At 42.1% G+C, this 16,598-nt stretch overlaps 1 protein-coding gene across 9 annotated transcripts in view; it reads left to right on the top strand.

The window, feature by feature from the left end:
- mecom (MDS1 and EVI1 complex locus) overlaps positions 1-16,598 on the top strand; it is a 140,895-nt gene that overhangs the window by 32,245 nt on the left and 92,052 nt on the right. For all 9 annotated transcript variants that reach the window (XM_019886019.1, XM_019886012.1, XM_019886020.1 and 6 more), the window contains exon 2: positions 12,014-12,369. In XM_019886019.1, the coding sequence (XP_019741578.1) occupies positions 12,014-12,369 (356 nt within the window). The remainder of the gene's footprint in view (positions 1-12,013; positions 12,370-16,598) is intronic.

Genomic DNA, 16,598 nt, shown 5'->3' with positions numbered 1-16,598 from the left:
TGATGAAAATGGATTTAATGAGCAACGCAGCCTTTGAGTGAATCAAGCGGAACACTTGTTCAGTTTTAATTACAATTGATTTGCATCTAAGTACATGGCAGTTGCTTTTAAAAGTTGTACGTTTCTTTTACTCAACGCGGTCCATCAATATGTGGAAAAGAGGAGCTCTATTGATTTTTGCTAGCATGAGTGCAAAATGGCAAATCTTAATTGCCTGCCGTGCTTTAATGTCTGTGGTGTTTCTATTGTCCACGTATTTTACTGAAGGGTAGTCAATGTATGAAATGGTTCAGAAGTACTTCAGTGGTGCACCAGCGTGATCTATGATTGCATGCTCTAATAGACTGCAAATGTATCAAAAACAAAGTTGCAACACTCCTGCAGGTTAAAAACAAACTAGGAATAACAATTTTAAAAAATTGTTTTGTTTGGATAGCATTGAAAAAATGCGAATTGTCAAATGAAATAGCTTAAGATGATATGCTTAAGGGTGAACAACATTGTTAAGTCACTCTGTCAAAGAACAAAAATAAATAAATTATCGATCTTTTTTTTTTTTAATTACTGGATGATGCAATTGAAATATGTCATCTGTCAATTCACACGTTCATATTTATGTTTTTTTTTTATACACACCCATACATGCTATCTCATGTATGGGTGTGTATAAAAAAAGGCTATCCCATGATTGCCCTTCACGAGGTTCTAATCAAAATCAGTGATCAGGATTGTGACTATTTATTATCCTTGACCAATATCACAGTCAGAGAAGAAGGAAAAGCGGCTTTGTTTGGATTCCTCTTACAAACTAGTATTTCCATGAGACAAGTGAAAGACAGGATTGAAATCCCTTTCCCCTGCTGCCCGAAACACTCACTACAAGACATGTGCATCTCCTTGAACCCGCGCCCACTCCCACCACCGTCGTAACGATGCTCGATCAGGGGCTTCTGATCCCACATGTGCTCTCCGTCTAATCTGGCTTGCTGTTACTGTCATGTTCCTCTTCTTCCATCATTGTCGTTTTGCATTCCCACCCCAATCTCACTGGCCTTTGGCAGCTGTCACTCTCAATATAGTTCAACTCCCACCTCACACAAACACACACAAACACACACATACACACATGCACGCACAGACTCCAACCATCCCTTCACTCTCTACTTCGAGTGTATGCTAAAAACAGAATTTACCATCCACTAGCTCAAAGTAATGACCAAAAAAAAAAAAAAAGTTTTTATTTTGTCGAGGCTAAAGTGTTACAAACGATTGAATTTCAAGAAATTTAAGGTGTTGAGTTTATGAACACGTTTGCATTTGAGTGGACATGTTTTTGCAGGAGCTAATCCAATGGCAGATGTTTGTGCAGTCAACCGTCATTGGTCTCTCAGTCCTGGCAATGACCCAGTGTTTAAGTGCAGACTCACATAACAATTACCCTAAAAGGGTACAATTTTACAATATTGTCTGGTCGAATCAACTTCGAAATAAAAGGAACTGAACAAATCAGCTTCAGTCAGGGGGTTTTGTTGCTCTCGGTGTGCGAATGTTAACCTTCAACAATCATGAAGCTAACATCCTTTGCGGCACCGTTCCGTGAGTGCTCAGTTCCACGTGTTGCCCTGCGGTTTTGGAAAGCATCCGCCGCTTCGGACATTATTGTTTGTAACAAGATGAGAAGCAAGCAGACCTCAGAGTGGCAAAGCAACTCTCAGACAAAGTCGTTAAAAACAGCTTGCCGCGTTAAAAACAGCCCTCCTTTCCAAGTTTTGTCTTAACCAGATCGCATTTTGAATTGAATTCAGCTTCCTTTTTATTTTTTCAAACAGAGCATCAGACGTGCTGCGTTGAATTTGGATAATACGTTTCATGTAAGTGTGCATAAACTCAAGTTTCATGATGCAAGTTGGAGGTTTGTGGTTCCCCTTGGTTTGTTGTGCATGTTAAACAATACTGCCATTGCTGACCACTGACCTTCCATTGCGCTGCCATGCCAGAAATAGGCCCATGGTTATTTGTGTCTTTCAGTGTACCATCATGTAGAGGTGAGGTGCGAGATCGTATTTGGTGTAACGACTGGGCAAAGTAACGTTTTTTTTTTTTCTCAAAATGTCATACTGTATATCCCTGTCATCCATACAAATGTACCGTCTTTTAAAGAGATATTGCTTTTGCACTAGGTGTGAGAACATATCAAAATATGTTCTCGTAGTGTAGTGGTTTTGGACAAAATATCCAAAATACATTTTGAGATAGCCCCTGTCAGGTTTATCCAAGTTTAATCCACAGTGAGAGACATTGTGCCCTGAGGTATAAAGATGTACTTGCCATCATCAGGAAGAAAGATGAATCGGATGAAGTGTCCCAAAAGAATGCAACAAAATAGCATTTTCCAGATTGGTAAACTTTAGCAACCCGTCTTAGAATATGCATGAAGCGCTGCCATATTTGACCACAGAATTTGTACGATTTTCGAGTTTTCCTATGTCTAGCTGTAGGTATGTGTATGTGCGTGTTTGTGCCCAAGTGATGAGTCTGTGTTTGTCAGATGCCTCAGTCTGGACTTTAAGGGCCATTTGTCATTGGTGGGATTCATTACATGTGTCCTTAACCCCGCACAGCTGGGCAGTGTGATCAGCACTGACCTCCCGTGACAGCCACAGCACCTTCATTATGTCTCAGCAGCCACCCTGTCACTACAGAGACTCTCTAACTGTCTGGGTGACACCCTTGGGTGGGACTCCAATCGCTCATCTGGAAGCCCGCCTGTCTCCAGGCCCGTCACTGTATGCCCTGTTGTGGGCGTTTTATGTTTATGTGTTTCCATATAGACATTACTTTTCTTTTTTTTTTTTTTTTAAATCTTGAAACCCTTTGCCGTTACGTCAAAACTTCAATTGCAACCCTTTCCGCCCAACGCAATATGGTACACGAGAACTTTTAGATTTTTTCGACAATGAATGGAGGCAAAGAATTTCACTCTGAATTAATGGAATTGTTTCTTAATCAGGACATATTTTAGTATTCATTCATATTCCTTATAATTACATTTGCTTTCCCAATGGTATCATTTGCGATAACACACACTGTTATGTTATTACTACTCCTCCCCTTATTTTCTAATCAGCAATTATTCAATTATGTCCCATTAGTTGGGGGGAGGAGTGTTGCCAGCTTTGCCGCCCTGGGCATTTACCCCCTGCTCTCTGTCAGGGGTGGACCCCGAGGGCCCTGTGAAAAGCCTGTGATTAGTGTTGCTTCTGCAGAGAGGTGACAGAACCCCTCTTCAAATATTTTGTCTTCATTTTACAGCTTTGAGATGCAATTATGGAGCAGCAGTTCATTACGGCAGCACGCAGCGCTTCATGTTTTATGCATGCTCCCTCATTTAGGCTTTTATTAACGAGCACGCTCTGACCAGGCTGCCTGCAACGATCCCGCAGGCTGCGCCACGGCCGCGGCTGCTCGCGCGTTTGGATGTGTGCCGCGCTCGGGAGACGAATGAATAGAAAATAGAGAAATGAGATTGAGGATGAAATGGAAAATAAAATCGAAACAAAAGGCGAGATTTCAAGAATGAGGCAGGGTGCGGGTGGTCAGTGAAGTGGTCACTTCACCCACTCTGCCCTCTTCATCCAAGCAGCCGGCGCATAACGTGGCTCTATCACGGAGCAGTCTATCTCGTTCTTAAAGGAGTAGATTGGAGGGGTAGAGCCAGGCGGGGTGACTAACTGCACCTCCCTCAGCAGAAGAAACTCCATCTGCATCCAACATTGAGACAGATGAGGCCAATTTGGCTCCTTAAATTTCTAGGTTGTGATGGATGTGGAGTGGCTGCACACCAGAAAAAGGTTTGTGGAAACGTGCGCGGGGAAAGAGGGAGACAGGTGAGAAAAAAAGGGGGGCTATTCTGATCGAATGAGGGAGGAATAAGAGAAGGAAAAAAGGGTGACGGATGAATGTTTAATTTGTTTTCCTCTTAAAAAAAAAAAAAGAAAACGTTGTAGCCAAAGCTCGATGGCATTATTGAAAATTTCTGATGGTGGTGCAAAATGAAGCTCGATGCTTTGTTTGCCCTGTCAGATTTCCACCGAGTCAAATCAAAATCTAATGTTTCATACAGCCAGAAATTTGTGTTGCCAATAATTCTCTTGCATGGAAAAGTTGTGGAGGGCACACTGCCAAGGTCATAATTTGCTCTGCTGAATGCATTCAATGCGGGGACAAGACTTGTGCACTTCCAGGACATAAAGTGTGTTTGATTCGCTTCAGTTGTCCATGTCAAAGGCCAAAATCTAAACACAGCCTGGCTGTATCGTCTTGATCTCACGAGGAACCACTCCTGATGGACCTTCTCATATGTTCAATGTCATCCAAAATAAAAGTTTAATGTTCATTCGGATTGATCAGAATATTGGGACCCGATTGCTATTTCTTTTTTTTTTGGGGGGGGGGGGGGAATACAACAAACATTTGCAGGCATACATTGTGGTTGACCGTACATTCCGGGTTAATTTGGCATTTACGGACATATTTACCAGCGAGAGCAGACTTCCCATCTGTACCGCCGAGCCGCCCCCTCCCTTTTGATAAGATCTCCCATCCTCAGGCCTACATAAATATTTTATCAAGTATAATGGAAATTGTCAAATCAGTCTAATTGTGTAATGTATTATGAAGGCATCAAAGGTAAACAAAGCACATATGCTATCATTTCTTTTAATGACCGGGCCCGGCTGGGGAGGGCTGAGGCTGGTGCTGTGGTACCCAGGGGGCCCTTCGGAGGGGCTCAGTGGGGCCTGTCAGTAACCATATAATATATGTCCCTTTCTGCTCTGCTTGGAGCTGCCTCACTCACATTTCATCGAAGGAATCAATTTCTCAAATGTGCACAACTGTGGGCCATAATGATATTAGCGCGTCATGGCACCCAGCCATGGCATGGAAGTGATAGAGGGTGGGACTAAAACGGGTGGAGTGTGTGTGTGGAGGGGGGGGGAAATCAATGTTGTTTGGGATTTGTAACGTGGCATAATGGAGCAAAGTCATAAATGTACTAACTCTCCTTTTTTATTTGCGTCGGTCCCTTTTCTGGATAGCGTTGTACTTTACTGCAGGTGTCCTTTGTTATGTAGATGAACGAGGACAGTGATAAATGACACACAGATACACACGCACACGTACACGTTAACGGTCGAGGTGACCATCGGAAACTAAAATGAATCGAAATAAATCAACTGTGTTCATTGAAGTAATGACACGTTGATTCAGAAGACTTTACAGATGGACGTAAATTGTATTTCTTGTCAATACCGCTAAATGCGGCAACAGACGAACGACTGTGATAGAATATTGCAGCCAGTGTATGTCCAGAAATGCTGTCCGACATTCGAATAGATGCCTTGCACCCAATTCGATAATCACCACTTGAACAAATGCACTTGAACTCCTCTCCAGATGTCTCCCTCAAATAAACACGTAAGGGAATTCTATAGCTCGGCTATAGAATAAATGTGTCCACTTGCTTCCCTTCCCTTCTGTTGTCGGCTCTTTCAGTCCGTCATCATCTCTATCCTGGACCCAGTCTTTGATGTGAATAGTCTTTTGTCTCCGCACCAGCCAATGAACGGCATTCATTCACCAAATGAAACATAGTTGTCATGTTGTTTTGCTGTTTGCTTTCCACGGGACGGACTTGAATTAGTGTCCAACTGGGATCTTATCTCATGAAAACAAGCAAGGAGATCATTTGGCTAAATGCCTCACTTTGGGCCCTGATGTGCTTGCGGGAAGTCAATGGAACTAAACTCAGGGAGAGAGTGAGAGACAGAGATGAAAATGCCATCAGTGGCTTCTTGTCTTTTCATTGGGGCTATTGATTGTGGCTCAAGGGTGCAAACTGTGTGCTGCTTTTCCATCTGTATTTTTTATCAGGATCCCATTTGTTTGCATTTCATTAAAAATAAATGCACTTTGTTAGTCTTTCATATTGATTATCTCAGTGGCTTAGTCACTCTGTAGTCCTGAAATTAAATTCACATAATTCTTGAGCGCACGCATACATTCAGTCCCTCTTTCTCCTCTGATGCATCTTCCTCTCCGCTCCTTGTCCAAACATACGTCTTTATCAAGTGACTGTTGTCAGACATTAGATAATTAATAGGCCATTTGTCAGGCCTGTGAGAAACATGTTAAATTCCCCCCCTCCCCGCACCGAACAGCTCCCCAGATAAATCCCGCCGTGGACACAGGCGCCTTTGTTGTGTCAGCTTGCCATCGGAGCTGCAGATTTACTATTAAAAGGCCCCTCATTATTAATCACAACTAATGCTAATTAATTAAGTGTCAAGGCGTGCACAGAGGCACCCGCTCCGAGTTTCAGCTTCCTGTGAGATGTTAATTGGGTACTGGGCCCTAAATGAAGTGTTTTCCATTTGGGGTAGTAGCTGAGTCATTCCGAGTTGCGAAAACAAAACAGACGATGCTCATCAATTAAGATTGTGTTATGCACTTGTTACTCTGAGTGTGTGTGTGTGCGTGCGCGTGTGAATGCATCTGTGTTCCACAAAAATTGAATTTCAAGTTTTCAGACTGTCGATTTTTGAGAAGCACACGGTGCTGGTGGTTGCACTGTTTAATTGTTTCAAGAACTAGGATCAGGAATAACATTTTATCATTTAATGAATTTGGAAGGAAATGAATGCAGCAAATGTAGAAAAGTAAATCGAAGTAACGACTGCTGAAAAAAGCTGTTCCCCTCAATCTGTACGTGCGGTTTCCTCTTAGTCACCCCACTGGACCTGCAAACCTAAAGATTGTCCAACACGGCCCCCATTAAGCACAAAGAGAGTGTTAATTAGGAAGCTTATTGCTTCTCCTGAGGGCAGGCATGCTCAAAACATTCGGCCCCTCCATCCTGCCGAGGGAATGGAGGCACAAAGTGATCCACTGTAATTAACAGTGCTTCGTAAAATGAACAGCAGCCCCTTTCTGATAGGGGCTGGAATTGTTTTTATGTTGTTTTGGATTGGGCCAATTTGAGTTATTTCTCAGAGAGGTCTACACCTTTCCTGAGGTTATCCTCATTTTTTCATGCCCACTCAAATGATAATATTGTCAATTTGCCACACATATTTCAACTTATTTTGGCTCAAACTCAGTCCTGTTGTGTTGCAGTGAACGTTGGTCACCAATTGGCTCAACTTAAAACTGTCTTGAAGGAATCATATGCAATTTGTTTCACAATTAAAAACACGTCTCTCGCGTCGGTTATGTTCCAAAATAATCTGGATAGGAGTGGATCTCACAAAGGTAGACAAAGTTAAGCGTGTATGTCAAAAATATGGTTATTAACAAGCACGACAGAAAAAAATACAACTAAGGACGCTGGTAACAAAGAACCAGGAAAATGCGAAACCAACGAAAAGCGCTTGCAAAAAGGCAAGCAACAAGAAAATGTAAATTGCCTGCCCAGAAAATCCAAAGCATGAGAATACAAAACCGAGACGACACTGTAATGAAAATATCCTACCAAGAGAAACACAATGAACTACGTGTCAAAACCACGAGGCAGAAATCAAGTACATCTACAATATTGAATCACTTGGAAGCAGAGTTGTGAGCGAGGTTTAATAATCTGACAGCCAGTTGTCGGCGCGGCAGCATCTGTAAAGGCAGCTGGGAGCGAGGCATGATCACAGACATATGCCACCTACTGGAGACAAATAGAAACAGGATCACGAGAGTGTCATAATAACATGCATGTTGCATATTTGCCTCAAAATACCCAAAGAATCAAGACTTTCTTTTTATTTTTATACACCCTCTTTCCTTTCTTGCAAATATCAAGCTGTTTCAGGAGCCAGCCATCTCATGAAAGTGTTCAAGCCACAATCCTGGCTCACATAGTGCCTGGCCAATCGAAAGTCTACTTTTCAGGAGACCGACAAGCAGTGGGCTGGATCACCGGTACGTTCCAGACGGTGTTTAGCCGTCTCCTCTTCTGCCTCGCTTCTGCTTCCAGAGGCAAAGCCCAGAGTGTGGAAAACAAGCTTGCGGCCAAGACAATGATTACATTTTTGTGACTCTGCCTACCTTTTGGCTTTAACATAGTTTTTTCAGCCACCGCTTGAAAGTAATTCTTTGGAACGTTGTCCAGCTTTGGCTGAGAAACTCTATTTAAGGCGGTTATTATGTCAATTAGTCCCACTGTTTTGTAAAAGTACAGAACGGTCTGCTCACAGGCACAATTTCAGAAATGAACAGTTCTCATAAACGTATTTTTTTTGTTGAATCTCAATCACTCAATTGCCTGTGGTCGCCTGATGGTAAATCCAACTCTGCCCTTCAGATGGAGACATTATATGGTTTTCCAGTCACACAGATAAACGAGCAGTCAAAAAAATGATGAAGAGTGCAGGTTCAAAATTATGATTCTGACTGATGGAGGGGAAAATGCGCGATTAGGTTTTGCAGTAGGCACACACCACCCCTCTTCTTGTTATCTGCATTCACAGGTAATAAATGATATCTGCAAATGAACATGAGGGTCCATCCTCATTGGTCAAGGAGGTCATATTTCATGATCTTAAACCCCATCAATCAATAGGTGGACCCGCTTTCTCTCGATGTCAGGTAGGGTGTGTGAATTAGGTCCTCACAATGTTGCATCTTGTATCTCCAGTGTCAACTTCTTCAGTTCCAAGAATGGGCTGAAAGGAAAATTAAAAAAAACAAAAACATGATACTGTAATTTCAAAAGAAACCATCTTTGATTTATCAATGCATCAAGGCATACTGCGAAACAACTCAAATCATTGAGCTTATTCTGACCGATGACCAACTTGCTCTTAATGAAATATAATCATTACACTGACAAAATGAAAGCAACAGATAACATAAGTGGCTTCGTAAGAGAGAAAGAAAATGCAATGGGGACAGCAAAAAGGACAGTGCTGAAGAGGGTGGGGGTGGCCCTCTCGTCCACAGGTAGGTTATTTGGCTCTGTAAACATATGTATCCATTTGTCCCGTGGGTGCGCCCCGTCGGCAGTGGCTGGGTCACACCTCCATTAGGGGCTTTGTCACAGTGATTAATAGCTCTTTCTATCATCTTGAATTCACTCCCTGATGATGGCAGCCCTCCTCGCGGCTCGGGTAATCGTGTGATCTATGAGTGCGCCCTACACCTTGTGGCAGGGGTGAAAATCATTCCACCCATGCAGATAGTAGATCTGTGAATAACTGTTTCTCTTCTTAATAAAAATGGATGAATTTGGCATCAAATGCAAATGTATGATATGAATGCAGTTATTTTTAAAATATACTTTATAAGACATTGAAATACTGGGAGTCCTATCTTTTAGCGTACATACTATAAATGACTGAGTTTCTCAAAATGCTGCATTTGTTTTGCATTCTTATCCCAGTATTTTCAGTGATTGACACATCTTAAGAATCAGTTAGCACGAGGAGGAAAAGGAAATCATGGAATGTTCCTTATTTAGCTTTAAACGTGTTTGGTTCAGTATGCAAGCTTTTATTTGTCACTTTTGTTCTTCCTGCATTGTGGTGGCTGTCAGTTTCCACATGCAGCTATCTTAGATGCAGTTCAACTTCTCTACTTGGAATTATCTTTTTGATAAAAGGGTGTCAGCCTCGATCTCTCTCAGGAGAGATCGAGGCTGACACACATACAAACTGATGCGTTCATTCGAGTGAGTATTTACCACCTTCTGTGTCTGAGCTCTTGCCTTATCTACACATGGAAGCCCAACTTTTAGCCTAAAGTATTTGCTTCCAGCTAATATTTACCTTACCGATATACACATTTATGTTTATGGGTCAGAACGCTCTTGCTGAGACCAGTGGACCAAGGAAATTTCTGGTCTAAATCAAATCTAAACTTAGAGACCAGGATCGCAGGGGGAAATGTCAAGGGAGGAACAGCTATGGCGGGGACACACCTATAAAAGCTCTTTTCCCTCTACCATATGGTAAGCTTCACATCCAGGACTATAACCGTGTTACACACAGTGTGTTGAAAGTCATTAGGCTGACTTCTTTTGAGGGCCAGTCGGTTTCATGCTGGAGCTAGCTTTCTGTTTCCAACAACGCATTAAATGTGATGAACACAAGCGTTTCACAGATAGTTTGGTTTCGTCTTGCTTCGCTTAACCATTTCCTAAACATACGGTACACAAGCTCAATGCGTCGATGTCAGCGTGTGATTTATTAAAAGTGAGAGATTTTGTTCAGGTATCCAGTTGGGCTTTGGCAGTGGAGGTCAAAGACACTTTTGGCGGATCACAGTGATCTTTCCAGTCATTCAGAAGAGCAGTTGCTTCATGCTCGGTGAACAAGTAATGCATTTGTATCCTTGTGCGGATTAAAGGTTCCACGGCTTACCACACAGTGAGGCAGTGTCACATCAGCAGTCATTCAGGAATGTTCCTGAGCCCAGAGATGGGTTGCTGAGCCTCATTAGCACTCTGCAGTCTGTCAGCCCGTATTAGGCACAGCTCACCACAGATGCACACCAGGGAGTGACCACTTCCTGTGGATCATTTCCGTATTTGAGTGTCTCCTCCTTTCACTATTTACCTTGTTCATCAGAAATCATCAAATCTGTTTCCCGCTGATTTTTGATTATCGCTTAATTGGCGTCCATGTTTTATTTCCCAAAAATGTCAAAGGAATTTCAAAGGAAACCCAATTTCCAGTCAGATTTATGAGCACTGTGGTATCAGGAGGAATTGATGGAAAAATCTGTCAACAAGCCGTAAATTGGTGATCTAATTACCTACTAAATTTGGGGTTGATAAAGACACCACCAGTGGACCCGTGACATGCATTGAATCTTACAGAGAGAATATTATACTCTACAAACAATTAGAGAATGTGATTTTCTGATTCCAGAAAGACTTTTTGTAGTAGGGTAAGGAATTTCCACAAAGGTGTGCCTGGACGAGTTCAATGTGGAAGAATTTAACAGCCGGACCAAAACTTTGGAATTTAGGTTTGATACACAACGGATATAATGGGCCCGTCCCTGTCATCGAGAAGTCCATCCCGAATTGGCAATCTAAACCATTTGGGCATGATCAGCATGTGCTGATTCCTTAGTCTGATTCAGACCTGTGATTTGTGCCTGGAAACAAGTTACCAGTCAACGTATGTAGCGCCCATGGAAAACGATGCAATTCTGTTCATCTATTGTTGCCGTGCTTGTCACCTATCATTTTATTTATTCTCCTTGAGTCTTTTGTCAAATGTTAGACGCACTTTATATTCTTTCAAAGACACTTTATATTTGGAATAAATACATTTTCCATTGCTGGATGATGAATACCTTAAAATGAAAGAAACAAAGTCACAATAAAAATGTAATGCACCCAAATGTCATGCTGAAGAAGCCCTGTGTGAGTTGAAAGGTTATTTCCCATGTCCTGTTTCACCATATTCATAATTAACCCCTGTACGCTTCCTTCTGTTTTCACTGTATGACAAAGATCAAGTTCAGGAAAAGGAAATATAAAACAGTCAGAGCAATACAATGCCCAGTTACTTCTGCTCACTCGCCCTGGTATCACCCCATCTCAATGCCGTAAACACTTGATCCTGTTTCTCGCATTCCATGTGCAGTATTTGTTTTGAAATTGCAAACTTAAGCTATTTCACATCGCAGTATAATATTTAAGGCGTGGTTTGTCTTGAGAACATTATGTCATGCAGTCATGGTGAGATAGAAAGAAAAAAAAACATTTTTATTAAGATGTTGGTGCTCCCTCCATCTTTCAGTTCATTAGTCATAACCGCCATTTAAACACAATCAAGGTAATTATAGTACACCCACTCAACACGACACCTTTGTGACATTATATGTCGTGCTGAGGAGACTTTTTAATGGGGAACTTTGTTGTATTGCATAAATTACTCAAATGCTCTAATGCAACACACGATCTTTTGCCGATCACTGCCCTCACAAGAATTATTGTTGTGTTTCACTTGAGCAGATGATGGAGATGACAAGTACGCTGGTCAACCTACTGACGTCTTAGATGATGCTTGTGGCTCAGATGGTGATCCTGTACCGTCTTCGGGCCCGGCAGAGGACCCGTCGTCCCTGTCGCTGTCTGAAGAAGAAGTGTCACCTCATAGACCTGCATCCATCCAACAACAACAACCAACGAACATATTCTTACCTCAAGAAAACTTGACCATTCCTCTGGACTTTGAATTGCAACAGTCAGCTGTTCTAAGAGGTGCTCTTGGCATCTGGAGTCGCAGGAGCCTTTACATCGGTGAACGCTTTGGACCGTACCTTGGCGAGCGAACACTTTCTCTCAAAGACCCAACTCAAGGCTGGCAGGTAGGAAAACAAGTCCGTCGAAATGTAAAATGTTGAGAGAGCTAATGTGTTGACTCAAATTTTGTTGGAGGAACAGTTCTTTCATGGTTGACAGACACCGTCGATTTGAGCGAATGTGTTACGAAGCACTTTGCCAGCTGTGATTATTTCCTCTTTGTTTTGTGCAGCGGAAGCAACAGAGAAATCACATACATACTTGGCTAGTGCAGTTGTCGTCTTATTTCCTCCCATTTCACCATGTTCACGTCTAGCCCTGTGCACCACCAGGTGGTTATTCCCGTTTCACACGGATGTAGAGTTTAATTCAAACCATTGAAAGCAGAGCAGATGAGGTTGTGCTCTTAACTCAATTAAAATGAAATGCCATAAATCCTTGTTAGGGACCCAGTGCGGCCATTGGCAAATCACGTATTGGTCAGACGACAGAGCAAATCGAAGATAGGGTCACAGGAAAAGGTCAAAGGTCATTGTCAGACCGGTTTGGTTTTATGTAGGTGGAGGAAGGGTCTAAGTTTCACCTAGTTTTCTTGGATAGACTCCCTCCCATTTGGAAATCAGACACACACACACACACACACACACACACACACACACACACACACACACACACACACACACAAGTGCACACACACTCATGCACACACACTTATTATGTAGGACAGCAGGGTGAATGACTGGTGAGCACATCCACCTGACAGTTACGAGGTTGCGGGTCCTTCCTGTGTGGAGTTTGCATGTTCTCTCTTTGCCTGCATGGGTTTACTCTGTGTTACTCCAGTTTCCTCCCGCATTCCAGAAACACGCTTAGGGTGAAGATTCCAAATTGCCCATAGGTGTGAGTGTGAATGTTTTTTTTCTCTATATGGACTCTGCGATTGGCTGGCGACCGGTTCAGGATTCACCCCGCCTCTTGCACAAAGTCCCAAAGTCAGCTGTGAAAGGCTCCAGCACACCGCACGAATGGTTGGATATCTCTCTCTCTCTCTCTCTCTTTCTCTCTCTCTCTCGCTCTCGCTCTCTCCCACTCTCTAGCTCTCTCGCTCTCTCTCTCTCTCTTTCTCTCTCTCTCTTTCGCATTAGAAATTTTTGATAATCTATACTTCATTTCGAGATGCTTAACTTTAAATTGTCCAAATCCTTGGAATTTCAGCCTTTTAACAGTTCCTGCGGTGCTCCATGAAAGCAGACGAAAGACATCTGTAAACATTCACTTTTACTTTGGAAAGCAATGATCAACATTTTTGCCAACATGATACGAACCAAACCAGTAACTAAAATAATTAATTTATTAAGTATTTTCTACACTGATTTTAAATTATTTCCTCTTTCTGATAAAGGCATGGAAATTTAATTAACAATAATCAACACATTAATCAATATATATTACAGAGAGAGAGATAACTAACCTTGCAGACTTCCTTCAATGTTAACCCCATAACTATTTTTTTTATTTTGGAGTGTATACAAAAAAAACAATTGGCTGTGGACTGCTTGGTTCTCATTGACATCGCATCAATAGACCATTAGTCTCAACTTTGTGGCTTTAGTTTAGCTCCAACAAAAATAATGTTCCCCTTTTCCACTCCAGACAACTATTCCACTCCGTACTTGTATTGTTTTTAACTGCAGAGTGAGACATCATCCTCAGTGTCTTCACATAAAATCCTTCAGTTTTGCCAATTTCAAACATGACCCAAACAATAATGCAAAACAGCTTCTCTCTCTCTCTCACTCCCTCTCTCTCCCTGCCAGGATATCTACCGTGCTATTATGTGAAGAATGCTGCCTCGATTTTTGTTTTTCCCTGGGAAAGAAAAAAAAAATCATCATGAATTAAAATCCAGCAGTAATTCATAAGGTACTTCAATAATAATAAGCATGAAAAGAGCAGAGGGACCACCATATGTCTGTATATGTGAAAGCGGGAGATGGGGTTGTGAGGTGTGGGGGCAGGCTGGTTGAGGGAAAGATGGGATCTTGGTGAGGCAGCACTGTATCACAATGTTTAATTACCATCTTGACAGCGAACCATAAGTCTTTCCATTAAGTAAATAAGTTGTAAAGAATTTATGATGAAATGCACATTATTCAGAATGGATATTCAGTGATGACATCCCTGCATTAAATGTGGTAAATGCTATTAAGGCCTCTTGGACCCCCCACCACCCCCCCTTCTCATGCCCATCCCTTGCCCATTGCCAGCACCTCTCCCGCCTTCCCACCGTCAATATGCCAATAAGCCCTTTTGGAAGCTCTGTGAAAACAAAATTGATTTGGCAAATGTGAGTTAAGACAGAGATGTTTGCTTTCATCATCAAATCCGGCGTGGTGAGGTGATGTCACCGACCGGGGAACGATAAAGTGGAGCTCCCATCTGGAGCGCTTGATGAAGAGCCCCGAGCGGCTGGAGCTGGTCTTGACAGATCGAGGGAAGTTTGTCACCCGAGAGGCCACAGCTCCTCAACACCATCACCCGAAATTTATGGGATTTATTCATAAAGGGGAAGTGTGAGTTATGGGGTCCATGATGCTTTATGAATACAGGAAAAGTGACTTATGGGAAAGATAGCCTCAGTAAATAAAAGGCATAGAGGCAGCATTGAGGGGTCCATTGGGCTGAGGCGCTCACCTCCACTGTGGTAGATAGAGCTGGACTGCAGACGCACGACCACTCACTATTGTTTGGGTATTACTGTACAGGTCCTCAGTCTCTGGTGAGGTTACACAAAGTTGCAGTCAAGTCACTAATATAGTTTTTCAAATCATAACTACCCCAAATATTAGGATACAAAACACTTCCTGGCCATCAAATCTTTTTTTCTTTTTTTGTTCACATACTAGCTAACGTTTGAAGTGTGAAAGTTTTTTGGTTGAATGATGGTCTTGTAGCTTCAAATGACACAAGAGAAAGGCAAAAGACTTTGTATTATACATATTCATGATTTTTGCCATTTTTGCTCAAATGTATATTTCATTCTTTTTTTACAATATGAATTTTTCTATTTGCTATGCAATTTCCATTGAAAAGATACTTATACACCAAATTGTCTTGGCTTTATTTTTAATCAATAGCGAACCAAATGCATTTGAAAGATCCGCACTTAAATTCTAGTGTCAATTTGGAAATTAACAAATATTTAATCATTGGTGCTCAGCTATAATATTGGATGATGTGGTCTGAATGTAATTTAATGTAATATTTACAGTTTATTATGATTATTATTATGATTATTATTATAATTATTGCAGAGCTTTTGGTACACAATGCCAATGCCCGGATGCCGCCCACGAGTTCATATTGTTCTGTCTCTCTCTGTCATCTGGCACATTCAAATTCAAACTCATTTTGTGTCAAGTAAGCACCAACAATAAGAAAGGGAGCTGAAGTCTGAGAGAGAGTTATCCGGCACTCAATGAGTCTTTGGCTTCAACCAAAAACCTGTTGCCCCGTGGGATTTCTGGGTCCTGGTCTTAAAAAGATGGGCGCCTCCTGCAGTTGGAAGGATGGGCGGAGTACGTTAGGGGTGCGGGAAGGGATGGGAAGGTAGGCATGGGCGGGACGGGGCTTCTTAAGGCTTTTATGCTTCTCTTGAGTTCGAGGCGGAGGCGATAGTTTTGGTGGTGAGGAGGTGGTGGTGGAGATTAGCAGTGATAGTGAATGGGAATAGAGGATTAGGTGGCTGGGTTAGGCCTTTCTTGGCTCTGGCTGGTCTCCTGAACCTCCTGAAAGGATGGAAGGAGGAGAGGCAGATGCCTGCTCACACATCCTTCAAACTGCTGTCAACTTAAGTACTTTACCGTTTTTATAATGTGTGAACTGGATCATTCCTGTACTTTGATTCGCTTCCAGTCCTTTTTCTCACAAACAGCAAGTTAGTGACTGGACAAGGGTACAGTCTCAGAATGAGTAACACACTTTACGCATGCACCTTACATTACTTGACCTCTTCTTGCGCCTATTTACCGAGCACGGGTATAAGGATGGATGAAGATGTAATCACACTTAGCGAATCGTTACATAACTATTCCATTCTTTTGCAACATGAACTTTTAAGTATTTTCCAAACCTCAACTGTCAAAGCCACCAATGTGCTCTTTGATTAGCATATGTGTCATCACAGGATCATATGGGTCTCAGACAGAGTGTGGGAGTGTGGACTTGAGGGTGTTTCAAGAGGGTTTTTTTTTTTTTTTTTTTTTTTTTGTGTGGGGAAACGCCGGTCTCGTGT

The sequence above is a fragment of the Hippocampus comes genome, unplaced genomic scaffold (assembly GCF_001891065.2).
Source record: "Hippocampus comes isolate QL1 unplaced genomic scaffold, H_comes_QL1_v1.1 scaffold29, whole genome shotgun sequence".
NCBI lineage: Eukaryota > Metazoa > Chordata > Actinopteri > Syngnathiformes > Syngnathidae > Hippocampus > Hippocampus comes.
This window is presented reverse-complemented; position numbering and strand designations above follow the sequence as displayed.